The sequence below is a fragment of the Pleurodeles waltl genome, chromosome 9, assembly GCF_031143425.1.
Source record: "Pleurodeles waltl isolate 20211129_DDA chromosome 9, aPleWal1.hap1.20221129, whole genome shotgun sequence".
Lineage (NCBI taxonomy): Eukaryota > Metazoa > Chordata > Amphibia > Caudata > Salamandridae > Pleurodeles > Pleurodeles waltl.
This window is the reverse complement of record NC_090448.1, coordinates 480,801,357-480,819,753: the sequence shown is the minus strand read 5'-3', so window position 1 is coordinate 480,819,753 and position 18,397 is coordinate 480,801,357. Positions and strand designations below refer to the sequence as shown.

At 42.7% G+C, this 18,397-nt stretch overlaps 1 protein-coding gene across 2 annotated transcripts in view; it reads right to left on the bottom strand.

Annotated features, from left to right (window-relative positions):
* The window catches only part of CEP170B (centrosomal protein 170B), a 365,718-nt gene that overhangs the window by 15,135 nt on the left and 332,186 nt on the right, over nt 1-18,397 (bottom strand). For both annotated transcript variants that reach the window (XM_069207322.1, XM_069207323.1), the window contains exons 15-17: nt 9,547-9,687; nt 5,946-6,034; nt 5,746-5,839 (exon numbers count right to left, since the gene is read on the bottom strand). In XM_069207322.1, the coding sequence (XP_069063423.1) occupies nt 5,746-5,839; nt 5,946-6,034; nt 9,547-9,687 (324 nt within the window). The remainder of the gene's footprint in view (nt 1-5,745; nt 5,840-5,945; nt 6,035-9,546; nt 9,688-18,397) is intronic.

The following is an 18,397-nucleotide window of genomic DNA, read 5'->3' as shown; positions in this document are numbered from 1 at the left end:
ATGCATCTGTTCCAAAAAGACCTTGCATCTGTTCCATAAAAAGCACCCTTTCACTTATTTCAGTCTTCTGATAGTAGACAAGGGTAAAGGTAGCTGGAAATAGAGGCACGCTCCTTTCCTCACTGGGTAGGAAGGCAGCTTTCCAGCTGCTAGCCACACCGTGAGCTTCTCCACAGAGTTTTTCCGACTTTTGGTGATTTCCTTCCATGTCTGGGTGAGTGGCTGTTGTACAAACACATACCCTGATCTCACACAAGCTCTATGAAGCCTCTGCAGGGCATTCCCTTCCTTAGACAAGACAAATTTGGAACAGGATAAAAGAAGGTGGCTTAGATCCTACTTTTATACTCATTTCCAAGGCAAGGGATGTGGACCCACTGTCTAAGGTTTCAAACCAGCGTGGGTCTGAGCCCTTTCAAATATAAATTTCTGGCTGCTTCTCTAACACACTGTGATGCCTCCAAGCTGGAGTATCCAAAACAACTTCCCAATGACGTGTGAGATCTCTTACCTGGCTGTTATCGACCTTCCTGTGGCAGTAACTGCAGACATACAAAAGGGCAGGCCATGCTTAGAAACAATCCTCACTTGTACCTTGCCAATATATCATACATGGGACTTTCCTATCCCAACACCAGTTTTCACCCCTTCCCCTCGTAATGCAAGTTCTCAGTTACAAGGATAAATGGCAGCTATCTTAGTGATGGTAAAAAATAATCATCCATTTTACTTCATGATGATGCTTTAACCATCCAGTCCCTCTTATGTCTGTACCCCTGCATCTATAACAATGCAGCCGTGGCAAGTTCAATTGGTTGTACACAGGGCCCGTTCTCCAATTATTGTGGCTTTGGAACAAACTAGCATGGCCTGGATGCTACAGGAGGGAAGCCCACAGTCGCTGGCAGTAGAGGCACAAGAGTGCAGAATTGGGCTCTGAGCATCACAGTGCAAGGAGCACAGCTGTCACACAGGAACTTGACTGTCTGCCAGAACACAGACTCCAGGTTTGACAGCGGATCACCTTGGGTCATACCCGCTACCTAAGCACTCAGGGTTTAGATGTCTGCTATGATGACTGATGAGCCTTATGCATTTGCTTAGAGCTCATATAAAGAGAATACAATGTTGCTGATCTGACCTTGGTTGGCTGGAGCTCAACTAAATATTGGAATTATCACACTGGTGATTGTGCGCTCCTAAAGCACGTTATTTAAAAAACAAAACTTATCTAGTGCCAACTATGCAGCTTCAGTGTTATTCTAGTGGCCAGAACAGTGGTTCCCAACCTTTTGACTTCTGTGGACCCCCACTTTATCATTACTAGAGCCTGAGGACCGCCACTAAATCTTTATTGGAATCTGGGGACCCCCACTGAGTCATTACTGAAAGCTGGGGACCTAATCTGTTAATATTTAATTTTCTAAGTAGTTGCGGACCCCCTGAGGAGGCTTTGCGGACCCCCAAGGGTCCCCGGACCACAGCTTGGGAACCACTGGGTTAGAAGACTTCCGAGCTGTTTCAGATTGGCTTTGACCGTAGTATAATGGCAACATTACCATGTTTCACCTAAGCAACAGTGAACATTTTTGGGCCACCAAACTGAATTTTTTTTAACATATCATAAAAACCTCACAGGTATAGAAGGTATATTTACATACCAACCCCTCATGAAGTCTGTGGAACATTTTCAAATTTGTTTGGGACGCTCAGGCATTGTATGACCTTTGCACACAAGTATGTGTCCTGACATCTCATGTCTGACATTGAAACAAATAACTACAATTTGAATGGGAGCAAAAACATACCTCATCTGTCATCTATCAGCAGTGTAAATGTAAACCTGCTATGCACCTCTCCGGTTACATAGTTAGAGACCTTAAGCTATTTAGCTTTTTCATTGATGCATGAAGTGTGTACTGATTATCAGCATGCATGATTCTATCTCAAACTGACCAGTGTGGTACAAGAACCTCCCACCTTCCAAGCTCAATTGAGTTCAAGATAGCCATTGTAACACTCTCACTTGATAAGGTTCGGTTCTTTTAACAGTAGCCCTGTCATTAGGGAAGGCAGTCTAAGATTAACATTGGTTCTTTTGACATGCCCTCTTCAAGTGATCTATTCATGTATCAGTTCCCCTTGGATACCACTCCATGTTGTTGAGGACAAACTGTGAACACTGCAGAGTGCTATTTGGACAGTGTGGCTTCCTGAAGTTGTGATTGGAGAGTAATATTAGTAGCGTCAGCCCGTCCAAAGGGCCTCCACTTGTCTCTATATGGAAATGTAACTTTTATTTTTAAAGAAAGCGGATTGCATTTAACTTAATTCATCTGCCTGCTTAGTTCTGTCTTTTGTAAACACTCAGCCCCTCATTACGAGTCTGGCAGTCACTTGACCGCCAGACTCGCGGAGGTCCGACCGCCATATTATGACTGCTGTGGTCGTGCTGCGGTCAGACTGCCAGCACGAGAGGATCATCTGGCAGTTGCAGTAGTCCTAATCCATTACTAATAGCGGTACCACCACCATGAAAAAGACTGGTGGAGAATGGGTCAGGGTGGCTCAGGGGGGCCCCTGCACAGCCCATGCACTTTGCATGGGCAGTGCAGGGACCTCCCCTAGCCAGCACCATCACAATGTTCACGGTCTGCTTTGCAGACAGTGAACATTGCGAGCATGCTGGTGCACCCTGCGCTCTACAGCATTGCAGTCAGCTCGATTACGAGCTGGAGACAATGCTGCAGGGTATTTCCCGCTAGGCCAGAGGGCAGAAACTCTTGTTTCTGCCCGTTGACCTAGCGGGAAATTCGTAATGGAGGTAGCCACTATGGCAGCAACCTTCCCATCAGAAGTTCGGCCGCCGAACTCGTAATCAGACCCTATGTCTCTCTGGGGTCCCTACTGTAGAAAAGATGCAGGCTGTAGTGTTGTTTACAGTGGCCAAAATGCTGGATTAGCCAGGTGTTGTCTATTTTCTATTACAAATAGCACTGAAGCATGCATTAAGGTACACCTTGATGGCAGAGCTCATTCCCCTAAAGGAAGAGAATTTTAAATTTACCCGAGAATAGCGATACAGAAGTCATATGTTGCCCTTTTATTCCTGGCATAATTTGACAGTCTCCAACATTTCCTTGACAAATACCTTAACAGACTTTATGATACATGCTCAATGTGCCTCCTCTACCGAGAATTCACATATTCACATATATACCCACTCTTTCCCTGTTTGAAAATGATCTGCAATTTCTTCTTGTACTTGGTCGTGCACTTGGAGCAGATGTAAACTTCATGAAACATGCTCTAATTCCCCTAACATTAAGCCTATTGCTCACTGACTTGGTTGCTCTGCTGAAATCCAGCGTCCTCTTTGGAAGAGAATACCTCATTTCAGTTATCAGCGGTAAGAGACCCCTCCTGTTTCTCTTCATAATCAACTCTTTTTACTCTGCGGCACCCCATTTCACCCCACTCAGGACTCACAGTTTGGCATGCAGGTAACATTCTTTACCTTTTTATCTAGCACCAGTAGGTTGCCTAAGACTGCTGGTTACACTGCCTTTCCTTCTTACAATCATATTTCACTAAACCAAGAGTCTAAATCCTCATTTTCCTAAATACTTTATGTAGTACATCTGTTTCCAAAGTAGCATAAGCTCTTTACAAACCAACCGGTCTTCTTTCTCAGTATGTCTTTACTAGGTTCTTTAGTCAGGATGCCTCTTCTTTAAATATACCTGCTTTAACAAATACAGAAAATGTGTCCAATATGAAAGTCTAGGAACAAAAGGAGAACCTCGGCAAAAGAAAAGCAATATGCATAATCTAATTTACATCAAGTGCCCTGACGATCACACAACTTTCTTAGATAACTAAAATGACAATGACAACCACAGGAAGCACAATATATTCTATATGTTCCACAATGTAAGATCAGCAAACCCTCCTCTTGCCAACATCTCTTCAGTCACAAAGATGCATAATAATTTATGCTATGCATAATGGAAGTGTGGCTGAACCTTCACTTTCAACCAACAGCAGATGTCCTAATCCACAAGAATAAGAATAATCCATCATGAGACAAAAGATATACACCTTGTATGCCGCATAGCCATTATCTTCCAGAACACCGTACAATACAAGCAAGTTCAAGCCATGTCATAAACTATCTTTGAATGCCTCCAAGAAGCTGCTACCCTCTCCTCTTGTAATACCACATATCTTTGCATCATGTTGTCATTCCTCCAAATTTATAAATTACTTTTTAGGCCATCTAGCAAATCACATTATCTGAGCCTCGCTCTTTTGCCAAACAACATTTTCACAAGCGACCTCAATACTGACTGGGGCAATATCAAATTTAGACACTTATGTGGTCTCCATAGGCTTCTTAAGCTCTGTAGTCGATTCCAAATTTCTACCAGTCTAACCCACAATACAAGTCATATGCTAAACCTAAATTATGGCTGCAGATCAACTCTTTAATGTCTACTTCTCATCAAAGTTGACTGGTCTGTTTATTTTCTGGTGCCGTTCATCATACTTAGTGTAACTAACCCTTCTCCCAGTAATAAGGGCTGTGAAATGAAAAGTGTTCACCCTCAGCAAAACAGAAATCAACTTGTGAACCATTGTTTCCACGTCTAAATTTCATTGACATTAACACCAACACAGATGTGACTGAACATTTCTAAAGCAAATTAGTCAACACCATAGCTTCTGCAAACACTTCGGGTAAGGATTGTTGTAGACCTCATGCTAGGGTAACAAGGGTGGTATAGATATGTATAACTGAGTATAGGATCTATATTCCATTGCAAAATGAGAATCAAGTACAAAAAGTGTTTGATAGCTCACAAAGCAGTATACCAGAAAAATCTACTCTACCTCACCAACCTTTTGTACATTTCTGGAAACCAACAAGACCTTCGAGGTAATAGACTCCTTCATGTTGGAAACCCCGAAATTCAGAGGTTCTCAAGCTGTGAAACAATCCATTACAGGGGTAATCGTACAATTATGGAACTCCCTCCCAGCTTCCCTAAGATGTCATCCCTGCCTTCTTGCGTGTTTTGAAGTCACGAAACAACTGAAGACCTTTTTTGTTCTTTCTTTACCTTGGCTAAACCATATTCATTTTTATAATATAATTAATCCAGTTTTTGAATGTATCCATCACAAATCGCATGAGGCAGACTATACTCTCCAAATGACCTTACAAATATAAATATGTGATGCTAATTACATTATTGTGCCTTCTACCAGGTTAGCATCATTATTTGTTGATGTTTAGTAATGTACACTAATACCACTAGGTGCAGACGTGCTATGCAAAAGTGTAAAGTAAATAAAATGGCAACTAAGGCTCATTTTCCTGGCACTTACGTGTCACGGGCATGGCACATATTTTACACATATGCAGGATTATAAAAGTGTGCATTTTGCAACTTTAACAACATTATCTTTCTTGAAATAAAATTTAATTGTGTATACATGACATCTCTTCCAACAACAATTCTGAAACAAGCAGGCCAAATAGGTGTGGCTTGATAAGCAAAACATATTTGCTTCTTAGAAGTGTACAATTAATTCAAGTGCTAACTGACCATTTTAGTTAACAGACCATTTCTTTGGTATCTCTCAGAATTATCCCTGTAGACTAACACTGAATCTTTCCAGACTTTAGCGGGTTTCATAACAACATTAAGACTAATAACATAGTATTGTAAGATGAATTACCTTATTGGAGGTCTTTAATATTGGCACTTCATTTTCAGAGTTAATCTTGGCTTCAATTACCTCCCAGCTTTTTTCCTTATTCTGAAATAGAATCCTAAAAACCCCAAAAACCTCACACTTAGTTAAAAAATCATATTTTAACCAAATAAAGACATTTCCTACAGAAAATGTATAAAAGCATATGAGATTAAACAACTTACTTCATTTTTTCAGCAAGGTTCTCTGTATGTGCCCTTATAGTATGTGACAGTTGTGAAACTGGATTTAACATGAGATTGTCAAAAATGACCTGAAATAGAGAACAAACGTCACATTATTAAAAGCCTTTGAAATTTTCAGTTCAGCATTCCCAAACTTTGAGTTCAGTATTCCCGGTTCCAGGTTTAAGAGAATTCTGAATTAACTGCTGAATGAGGAAACTATTACAATGCCCCACTTACATTCCATTCTACCGCTGGGAGTAGATGGTCAGCGGGTGATTCAGCAAGATGGGTTTGTAGGGAGGGTAGGCTGGATGACATGTCAAAGCGAGAAGATTGTCAGTGTCAGTATAATTACCAACTATTTCCCCATTTTAGTGCAAGGTATTACTTCTTGGCAAACTCATTTACAGTCTGCACTTTTCTATTTAGATTGTGAATTACTGGCTGAAAGGAAGGTTAAGTCAGCTAGTATTGTTCGAATGAGCTGAAAAATAAGCACTACTGCTCGACATGTTGTTAGACTGAACGGCAAAGGCACCATTGATCCCTGTGGTTTGTGTGCGGGAGTTTGCATTGCTATGGTCATATTCTAGGGCATGATTTAAACTTGCACTGCTATTACTGTGCTATGTGTAAAAGCACTTGAAGGAAGCCTTCCCTCGTGCTGCACATGGTGCATCAACTCAGTTTGTGTAAGGGTCCTTAAGCTACTATGGCTGCTCATGATATACAATGTATGTGTGGACCAGTGTGAACTTCATATAAAGGAACCCTGCAATTCTGCTCTCTGTGGAGTATCTGCCCTACGTACATGGAAAAGTCTGCATTGCTTCTGTCAATGCTCTGTATCTGTTTGCGAACTGCTAGCTGCTGCTGCATTTACTCTATCTTGAGAAGGCTGTCCTGCAGCACCTTGTAATGTATTTGTTCTTTTTTTATTACTCAGGTTCCACAAATATTTCACTGTACAAAAGCTAAAACTATTCACTTTATCAAGGCTGGAATATAAAGGCGTCTATGGGCAGATGTACTAAACATGGATATCAATTTGCGACTAGTACTTTTCTGACAGGTGTGGACCTATGTACTAACAGTTCATAAGATACCCAATCATAATGCTTGGTAATCCAACCTATTGCATCAATAATTATGAGGTAGGTCGCAAAGTGCAAATTACTACTTTCAGATGCCATCACAGGGAGGATGTTATGCCACATTAAAATCAAATACTTTTTTGATAATGTAGACAATTTTCCCTAAAGGAAAAAAGTTTCTATTGAAAAAAAAAGTAGTTTTTAACAAGTCTGTTTAAGAGTTGACAGTGGTCTCTTGGACTTTTTCCAACCTCAAATATTTTGTTTCCACATTCCAAAACGTAAAGGCCCCCTTTCACCTTGGCAAATAGGTTATCATCCCCTTTAACATGTCTGTTAAATGTCTATATTTTGCAAACAGATTTTGGTAGCAAAACATTGATACATTGCTTTATTAACTGGTACTTGGAAGGGATGCCTTAAAAATACCCCTTCCAAACAGATATTCGTAATGCATTTCTAATCCCATATTGCAATTAGTCATCCGACTTCTAAATGATAGTGCTGATTACCAAAATGTTAAATGGGTTTAGTGCATGTCAAAACGCCACTAAACAGTCACAAACCTGTACTTTGGTGAGATACAAGGTTTATGAATGGTAAGTGGCTTGATACATCTGGTCCTATCTTTAAACTCAGTCAATAAAAAAAAATAGAGGTTACAAAGGTGTCATGTTGATTTCCTCTGTGTAATGAATATGAAACAATGCAGAACTGAACCTATGGGTGAGCGCATACACAAGGGTGCTTGCTCTATGTTTGCTACTGATCCACTTAGAAATAGGCAGTGTTTGAGATGTGAAAGCTGGCATGTTTTGCAACCACACTGATCTAAGGACTAAATATTAACTCTATCTTGATTATAATGAACACATTTTGTACTTACTGACACATCTGTCACAGGCTTAAGAGACGTGGCATTAGCATGTGGCGAGAATGTTCTTTAAGTATATAATGTAAATTCTGCTCTTAAGGCAATAATCGGGGAATAAGGATGATGATGATCATCAGCAAAGCTAGGCTAAAATAAATACATTTTCAAAAAGTAAGAAGGCTGTGTAGATCAGTGACTCTTGGAACCCTTTGATGTCACTACAGACAAGCAGTCAAGTGCTAACAAGGGGACTGTGAAAACTGCAAACGTTTAAAAAACCTCGGTAATCCAAGAGTAATGGAAAGTCAAAAGGGAAACATTAGTAAGAAAGTTTTTTTTTTTATTTTAACCTTTTAATTGTGAGTCGGTATTGCTTCCACATTCTGTGCATTTTCTAAAACATTATAATTGAAATTAATTATTAGACATACGATAATATCTGATTAAAGGTTTAGGTTATACTTCTGCACCGACTAACTGTAGCTGGCACAGCCATCCTTTATGATTATTTTAGTCACTGTCTCATATGGTCTTTTGTAGGGCCAGGAGTTGTCATAGTTTATTTTTAATTTCTATAGGTTTGTTTCCATTTTGTAGCTCTCTACTTTGTGGTGCCCTTCCTCTCATACTGACTGGTCCATGTCAGATAAAGACCAATGTTTATCACAAGTATGAGTCAAAACAATAGCAGCATATTGCCCCACTTTAGTTGGACGAAATGTTCACTGGAGCTCCCACTCATTTTAATTTGCTGTCTTAAGTGGTTATCAAAAAAAGCTCAAAATGTTGTTACACACTGCAGGAAACACTGCATTGCTTCCACTACAGAACTTATTTATGTGCTGCATGGAATGGTTTTCTAAATCTGAGACTAAAGATGACTGGATGGAATACTGATCAATAACAACATACAATTTGTAATTTGATGGTTTCCTGTACTCAGACTTTTGTTTCCCTCCTCCTATCCTCTAGCAATACAATGTGTTAGTTTTCGTAAATAACTGAGCTGTTCTACATGTTTTGGCATTATCTATTATTGAAATGTAAAATAAATAATCCATAGGGAACCAATGTGTTTTTAACAGTGAAAGGAAAATCATACAATGTGCAATTTTTGATGGAATCATCTAGTCCTACGCAGTGCACACACATTGGAGTCTTTGTCAAAGAATCGCTAACTGTAGGAATGGCACATGGTAAAACTGACCACTTTAATTGTGATCAAAGAAAAAGACAAAGATAAAATTCTCAGGGTGCAAAAATCGCCCCGAATGCCATAAAAAACGTGACCCACACTCAATAAGAACCTTGTAATTCAATTTCCAGTCACCTCACTCTGAGAAAAAGGAGTGAGCCATGGAGCGCCACAAGGGGAAACTGAAACAGGCCATGCAAGGAATCATCAATGAAACAGCGCTTTCAATTTTTTCTGCATTATACTCCAGCTGCTCCCAAGCTGGTGTGAGCATCTTATGTGGGAGATAAGGGCACTGGTGGTATGAGCACACCGTTCTAGGAAACTTCTTAACTGTAAACATACAATACTCAGAAATATCTCATATAATGTTCCACGTGTACATACATTAAATACAAGGAAAGTTTGAATGAGTAACAGCAGCACTGATAATACCTCTTCTCTATTCCTGATTCTTCTCTTTGACGGGTCATCGTCTCTACTATTATTCATATTTTGATCAAAATCTCTGAATGCTGTTGATCCCGGAGGAACCTTTTGATAATTCAGGCTGGCCTCAGGAATGTGCTGCACCAACTGGAACAGAAATAAAGTTGCACTGATGAGAAGTATTAAAACCAGCGAGTAAAAATAGAGAGGTTAATTGGGTTTATTCTATTCAGGTGAAAGAACAAAGATATTTGGCAAAAATTGCATTTTGTAGAGTGTGATAGGTTTCACCACGTACACCTGGTTATGGACTATTCTACTGAAAACAATTTAGCTTCTCATCAAACATGACAGGCACAATGCTTCTCACAGAATTAGACAAATAAAATCAGAAGCGCTTCACGCACCTATCCATTTATATGTCCATTCAGTGAAATTATGTAAAGATTTAAAACCAAAAACTGAAATTATGCATTTTCTTCCCTACCCCTTCTGCAACCACACATTTATCTTCTTTGGTGTCTTAAAAGGATGAAGGAAGTGTGTCTTGCTTTCTATACTGATAAAGCTACTTCAGTCCAGACTTCTCAAATTAGATTTGTGGCATTTGTTACTTTTGGTAACGCCTTATCTGGTAGAGACAATATCTAGTTGCAGATGCTTTACATTTGAATTATCCCCAGTCGTCAGATTGGATCTAGACATATTCGTGAGCAGTATCCCTGTGCACTATTAGACGACGGCATCCGACCAGCTTTGATGTTCTGGCTCCTCAAAAGACACCACCACGTGGAGCTAATGCCAGTTTCTTTTCATGACACTCCAGAAGCGCAGAGCCATAAAGAAACTGACTACTTGTATGTCAAAACTAAGGCCCTGGAAGAAAAGACCCTGCCCCTAGAAATCAGTTTGCAGAGTGTCGAGGATGGGTGGGTCGGTAAGGAATCTGCAAGTAGATATTGCCTCTACCAGACAGGGTGTGGGCGAAGGTAAGTAGCTTCATGTGATAAGAGACTTCTGGTTGCAGATTATTTGCCTTTGAATAGAAACCTAAGCAATACCATCCCCAGGAGAGTCTGCAAACCAAGTTCATACTAGAAAGTCCTGCAGGGCCAAACAGGCAAAGTGTACGTCCCTACGAACCTGACTGTCCAGGCAGTAGTGTTTGCTAAAAGTGTGCAGAGATGCCCATGCTGCGGCCTAAAAGATGTCAAGGACTGGAACTCTGCAAGCTAATGTACTAATTGCAGTTTAGCTCGGGTAAAATGTGCAAGCTTCTTGGCCAGTGTGTAGCAGATGCTAAAAAAAGAGAACAACCCATCTGGAATAGTCTGCTTCTGCACTGCCCGACCTTTCTTCGCACCCAAATAACCGACAGACTTGATCATCCATCTGGAACTCTTTTGTACGATCAGCGTAGAACGCCAAAGCTCTTTTTGGGTTCAGGTGCTAGAGTCTATCCTCTTCCTTAGAAGGATGTGGGGGTTCGTAGAAAGTAGGCAAGGTGGTGGATTGGATTACATGAAAGTGCATAACCACTTTTGACAGAAAAGAGGTCCTAGTGCAAAGCACCCATTCGTCAGGATAGATAGAAAGGTAGGGAAGCTCAGATGACAAAAGTCAAAACCAAAAACAGATCCCATTGGGGCATAATGAATCGGGATGGAGGACAAAGATGTGCATGACCTTTGAGGATTGACTTGAACTAAAAAGTTGATCAGGCAGTCACAAGAATGTAGAAATAGCAAATAACCTTTAAGAGTGCTCATAGCAGAGCCCTGCTGTGCCATGGAAAGGATAAACAATAGGACCTCAGAGAGAGGGGCAGAAAAGGGGTTAAGAGACTTGTCTTTGCACCATGTCGCAAATTTCTTTCAACAAGAGTTGTATACCATTTTGGTGGAGGGACGGCTGGCTGCCAAGATTACGTTTCAAACTTTGGGAGGAGGGTCAAAAGCAGTCAACTGTCCCCGCTCAATCTCAACATACAAATGCAGAGAGTGGACAAGTTTGGGTGGAGCACCCTTTCCTGCTCATGCAACAGAAGATCCTCCCGAAAGGGCTGACTGATCAGAGAATCGATGGACATGCTCATGAGCTCAGGAGACCAGGCTCTCTGTGCCCAGTCAGGAACAACAAGGATTAGTGGGCCTGGTTGTTCTTGATCTTCTTGAGAAATCTGGGCAGAAGTGGTATGGGTGGAAAAGCGTAAAGGAGACCTGAGTTCCACTTGAGACGAAAAGCGTTTCCAACCAAATGCTGCCTTGGAAACTCCAATGCACAAAACTGCTGACACTGCGCGTTCTCAGCGGAGGCAAACAGATTTAATCAAGGCTCTCACCACTGCTGAAAGAACCTTGTGCCACCTCCGGATGGAGATGCCATTCGTGATTGGCTAGACATTTTCGACTGAGTTCGTCCACTCTGGCGTTCAGAGATCATGCAAGATTTTGAAACACCAGGGATATGCCTTGCTGTTCCAGCCATTTCCAGAGGCGCACAGTCTCTTGACAAAAGGGTCCATGATCCCACTCTGCCTTGCCTGTTGCAGTACCACATGGCGGTGGTGTTGTCTGTTAACACCTGCACCATCTTTCCCTTGATAGAGGAAAGAAATGCTTTAAATGCTAACCGGATCGCACAGAGCTCCAACGGGTTAATGTGGTGTCCGGATTCTGCAAGAGCCCAGATGCCTCTGATCTCCACCTCTCCCAGATGGGTGCTGCATCCCAGGAGTGACACATCTGTCACTACTTTCAGATCTGGTTGGAAAAGGGAGAGAGATCTGCCTCTGACCCAATCGCAATTCGTTAACCACCAGTGCAGATCTTTTGTAGTTCCCTCTGCGATCTGGACCTTGTCAGAGAGTATCCCCATATGCTGCGCCCACTGGAATTTCAGGTCCCACTCCACAGCCCACATAAGCCATCTGGTATGTGTCACCAGCAGGATGGAGGAGGCCAGGAGGCCCAGCAGCTTCAGAATCATTCTTACCGAAAACCAGGATAGAGGTTGAAACATCAGTATCAAAGCCTGAATATTCTTCGACGTCTTCTTATGCTTCGACTTACTCTGTCACCCCTAGGACTTGGAGTGGGAGGATGACAATGAAGGCCTCCGCAGCTGATCCCTGGACCTTCCTCTCGACCAAGATCTCGACTTCCGCTGAGTCGAGCATCTGGCTGCCCTCTGCATTAGCGACCGTTCCCTCAAAGCCAAAGCCTTCGGATGCAAGGCCTGACACTCAGAGCATGGCACCAGGTCGTGCTACAGGTACCAAAGACACACAAGGTGCAGATTCGGGGACATGACCCGATGATATAATCCACAGTGCTTGAAGCAAGTCTTTCTGGAAGACATCCTTAGTGCGCCAGGAGTAGAACACCAAAAACATCTTCAACAAAAAGTAAAAAATGGCAGTCAAAAAGTGACTGAGGGGTAGCTCTGTTAGGATCCGCGCTTGCTGGGGCGGAAAGAAAAGAACGGACATCAGCGGGCCAGGGTGGCGCCTATAAAGGAACTGTGATGTCATATCCAGTGCCAATGATTATGGACACGGAGCTGATGGACGCCAACTAACGGCACGCGGGGTACTGCTCATAAAAATCTCTGGATACAGTCTGATGCCTGGGGGAAATTCAAAGGTAAGGAATCTGCAACTAGAAGTCTCTATCAGATATACTGATTTCTAATCAACATTCTTGTTGCAGGTAGGATTCTGAAGTAATCCAAGGTAATACAGTTGTTTAAGAAATGTTGACCAGTATCTATAATTGGGTGGAGCTAAACCAGTTTGCTTCTAAATATATTTACATATTTAAGTTCACAAGGTGGTTATAAGTTCAAGGGTTTTTCTAATAAAGTGGCAAGGACAAAAGAGGCCTCTGCTTCCACATGTGATTAGCCTGATCTGGGTGTCACTTAGTTGAATGTCGGGAAGACGTTGTATGTGGGAGGACTTATACACTACAAGCTCAGCATCAAAGTAATAAATTGTTGTGCTTTTACCAGCATTTCAGTTTTATATGTTCTCCACTATCATACTGCCAATGGAACTTCAGTGCTAGGAATGGACTTTTAAAACTTAGCCAAAGTGTGGTGCACACAGATCGAGAAATTCAGTCTATTGTGTTGTGCCAGAGTCTCGCTGGACCATTGACCGTTACATATTCTCAAAATAGAACAATGTTTTGTGTCTTAAGACAAGGATGAGTAGTGTTACTACCTGTCATTGTGAAAGAAGACAGGAGGAAAATCCACAGACGAACTTGGAAACTGGTAGCTGATCGATTTCTTGGAGATATGCACAATTCACAAGCTGTACTACAGATGAGGCAGAAGCATATGTGCCTGGACTGCAGCAGGGGAAGTTAGGAACCTATACCTTCATTTCGCATGTGAGTTTTATACTTTGTATTAGGAGAATTATTGGCAGTAGACAGTAAGTGATATTGATTTTGCATTGTCTACTTTGAAATGAGGTCAGCTGCCCCTAAGAGGTTTGCTGGGCCACTAATCATGGATACAATACTTGACACTTGCATGATCTCTTGGGAGATGAATTTGATAGTCAAGAATAAAAATGTAGGGTAGGGTAGAAAAATGTGGACATGATCTCTGACTGGCAACACACCATAGACTGGTGAAAGCCAGGACAGGCTTGTTATATCCAACATGACCAAAAACAGTGCTGCATGTGATGTATAGGCAAATTTCTCTAAATTAGGAGTCATAAGGGCAGAGAGATTCTTGATAGGGTAAGAGATGGTAGGAGAAAAAAGAACAACATACTTTGTCAGGCAGTGGGCGAACTTGTGCTTTCTGAAACAAAAGAAGGCAGTTAAGTCCACTCAGTGAAATTGACCCTAAAATGAGTTTGTGTGTTAAGAGGAGATTAATGGTACTCAAGTTAAAGGATCAGATTAACAAATAGCTACATCACATTTGAACAAGCAGAGCTATGGCAAATACAAATCAAGTGAGAAATGTGGTTTATTTGTGAAAGTACTCCAACGCTTTACTCAGGCAAGAACAATATAGTTTTCAGAGTAATTTCTCTCTCTTCTGATATTCTCTCCCATTGGATTCATGTATACTTGAACATTTCATTCTGGGCACATTTCAGGCACTTCAGTAAACAGCATAGCCAATTTGGATCCTACTGTATTCACTGGCAATCGGGCCAACGCACACAGGCTGACTAGCAATCCTCTGCTGCTAGGGAAAGGCTGCCATTATCCCCAATCACACTACCATCTTCTGCCACCTAATACAGCCCATACCCACCTAATGATAATGATGCCTGGGGTATTTTCACAACACTTAGCCGACAAATGATTCTGATAGGAGGACAAAGAATTTGGCATATTTATGAGCTGTTCACTAAATCTGGTAGTTGCATTATAAGCACAAACAACCCTAAATTGAAGTTAAGTCCATAAGCCCAGACTACATCTTGAACAGGCTGATACTCTATTTTTTTCATTTTTGCAGAATCATTGCCATTTGAAGCAGATGTCATATATCCTTATCTTTCAAAGGACCTGTGAAAATGTCAGGTCATTCAAACAATAACATCGATAAGACACCTGATGCCCCCCATTAGACAAATCACAGTTCCCCAACCGCTCCACGGCCCTCCTGGCTGCCACTGACAGCTACGCCTGTATTCCTGAGCCTGGTTGTGACAGCTCTGCCCGCATTCCTAAGCTTGATTGCGCTACTGATGATCGTGCCCTCCAGCCTCCGCCCGTCCCTCATCCTGGCCCCTCCCCCCCTCCCAGGACATAATTGAGGCTGCAGCAACATCGGCCTCACCCAACTGGTCACCAAACCCCCGAACAAAGCAAGACACACACTGGATGTCATCTTCACTTCTAGCGACAGAATCAATTCTACCCACGTGACTGAACTCACCTGGACCGACCAGGTCATTGTCCATTTTACCATCTCCAATTCCCAGCACACCACCCCCAAGCACATTAGTACCCCCCACCGAAGCTGGGGCAAGGTAACTGAGACCCTAGGCACCGCACAACCCGCGCCCATGGCAGACCTTGACCTCAACCAGGCCATCCAAAACGTCATCACCTTAATCACAAAATCTGCAGACAGAATTGCCCCGCTGAAACCAGCTAAAACCAACAACACCTCCAAGCAGCGTGATTGTACACTCAGGAGCTCAGAAACTCCAAACGCAACTGCCACCAACTCGAAAAACAATGGCGCATGAGCAAGGACCCCTCCAATGGAGCCACCTACAAGGCAGCCCTTAATTATCACCACCACATCAAAGCAGCAAAAAGAGCAGCAATCACTTCCGACATCAACACTACAGCCACCCACACGAAAGAACTGTTCAGAATCAAGAAATTCTGTAACCAATAACCACAGAGACCATCATCCACCCAAACCAGGACCTCTCCAACACCCTTGCAGACTACTTCCACAGCAAGATCACCAGCATATACAACATTTTCGACCCCAACCCTCCACCTCCAGCCTAGACAACATCTCTCATGCAGTGAACACCAGCCACACAGTAACTTCCTGGTCCACGATTACCACACAGGACGCCGCAGCCATCATGTCATTCATCCACTCCAGGTCACCCACCAGCTTTTCAACCTCAGAGCCAACACTATTATCATGGAACTAACCCGGATCCTCAACACCTCCATCTCCACGGCAACCTTCCCATTGAACAGAAGTACGCAGAGGTCACACCCCTCCTAAAGAAACACTCTACCGACCCTAGCGACAAACTACAGACCGACCTCCCTGCGCCCCTTCCCAGCCAAAGTACTAAAGAAAGCCATCAACCAACAGCTCAGTGACCACCTCCAACTAAACCACCTTCCCAACACCTCACATTCAGGATTCTGGGCCAAACACATGATGGAGACTGCACTGATCACTTTCATGGATGACATCAGGGCCCTCCTCTACCGAAGAGACTCAGCAGCTCTGATCCTTCTGGACCTCTCCGTAGCATTCAATACAGTCTCCCACAACACTCTCCTCAACAGACTCCACACCATAGGCATTCAACAAAACACCCTTAAGTGGGTCGTCTCTTTCCTCTCAAGCCGCACACAGACGATCCGCCTTCCTCCATTCACTTCTACACCCAAGAACATCACCTGCGGTGTACCCCAAGGATCCTCCCTCAGCCCAAACCTGTTCAACATCTACATGAATGACCCCCCTTCGCAGACATCGTCAGATCCTACGGACTCAATATAGTCTCCTACACCGACGATACTCAACTAGTCCTCTCACTCACCGAAGACCCCCACAAAGCCAAAGCCAACTTCCGTAACTCCATGAGCAACTTAGCAACATGGATGAAAAGCAGCTGCCTCAAACGGAACACTGGCAAAATGGAATTCCTGAACACCTCAGTATGGGACCACAGCTGGTGGGCAGCAGAACTCGGACCAACACCCTCTCCATCGGACCACACATGAAACCTAAGCATCATGCTCGACTGCCAACTATACATGAATCAAAGTAAATTTAGTCGCCTGTTTCTACATCTTCCATATGCTCAGTTGAATCTTCAAATTGATCCCTACCGACACCACAAAGTTTGTGATGCATGCCCTGGTCTCTACTCACCTCGACTATTCGAACGCTCTACACCGGAGTGTCCTCCCAGCTACTTAAAAGACTCCAGACTCTACAGAACACCACAGCTACACCCACCTTCAACTTCCACAAGCATCCCCCCCACACCTCAGTAACCTCCACTTGCTGCCCATTCAGAAGAGATGCCAATCCAAAATCCTCACACTCGCATACAAGGCTCTCCACAACCTAGGGCCGTCCTTCATCAACCATCGACTGAGCTTCTACATCCCAGCAAGACAACTATGCTCTGCCTCCTTAAACCTCGCACACCCCTCCCACATCCTCTGCAGTAGCTGTCGAGGCCGATCCTTCTCCTACACAGCAGCAAAGTCCTGGAACAGCTGCCTCTCCACCCTCAAACAGATCCCTCCCTTAAGGACTTCAGAAAGAGACTCAAGAAGTGGCTTTTTGACAGAGACAGAGCACTCTCAGGGCCAAGATACCCTTAGGGGTGAACAGTGCTGCGCTTTACAAATGCTATGATTGACTGATGCGAGGTCAAAGGCCTCAAATGCCTTCTTATCTCTATGTTAAGGTCAGGTAAGAACAATAACAAATAGTGTAGTCTCAACTGACATGTTTTTACTTATTTGTTTATAGCAATGCATCTAAGACAAGCATCTTGATGCATGTAGGTTATGTCAGAATTTGCAGTGTCAGATATGATATAGTATAAAAGGTTCTCCAATCGACCACTTAGGAGAGAGGTCCTTCACCCCAGATTTATTGCGCAAGAGAATGCCAGAAGATCTGCAGACTGCATTATTCTGCACTGAAAAGCTGATGCTGAGGCAAGTCAAGGAGGAAAGAAGTTACAGCTGATGTGTGTTTTCCTTCTTGAGGGAACACTTGCTCCCAAATGGCGATAACTACTGTGTTTTGCTGTAAAGAGGTATGCAGTGCATTGATTCCTAAGAAACTTTAGATGCAAGTCACTCCATGCTCTCCTAATGTAGCAGATAGAAGTAGGTTTTAGGGTGCTAGTTTTAACTATGACAGAAATGTTAATTTTATTCTGGTTGTTCGCAACAAGCATTTGTGATGTTTTAATATTATTTTGTGTGGTTATTTTAGATATACTAAGCAACAGGATGGGACTGTTGACAAACACCTTTTGGTTAAAGTGTCTGTTTCTGAGTGCAGGTTGTCGTGTGAGATACTGTAAAGATCAAAATCGGACTTCACAAATACCCACTGCATGCCTGAATTCCAATTTAGAGGGCAG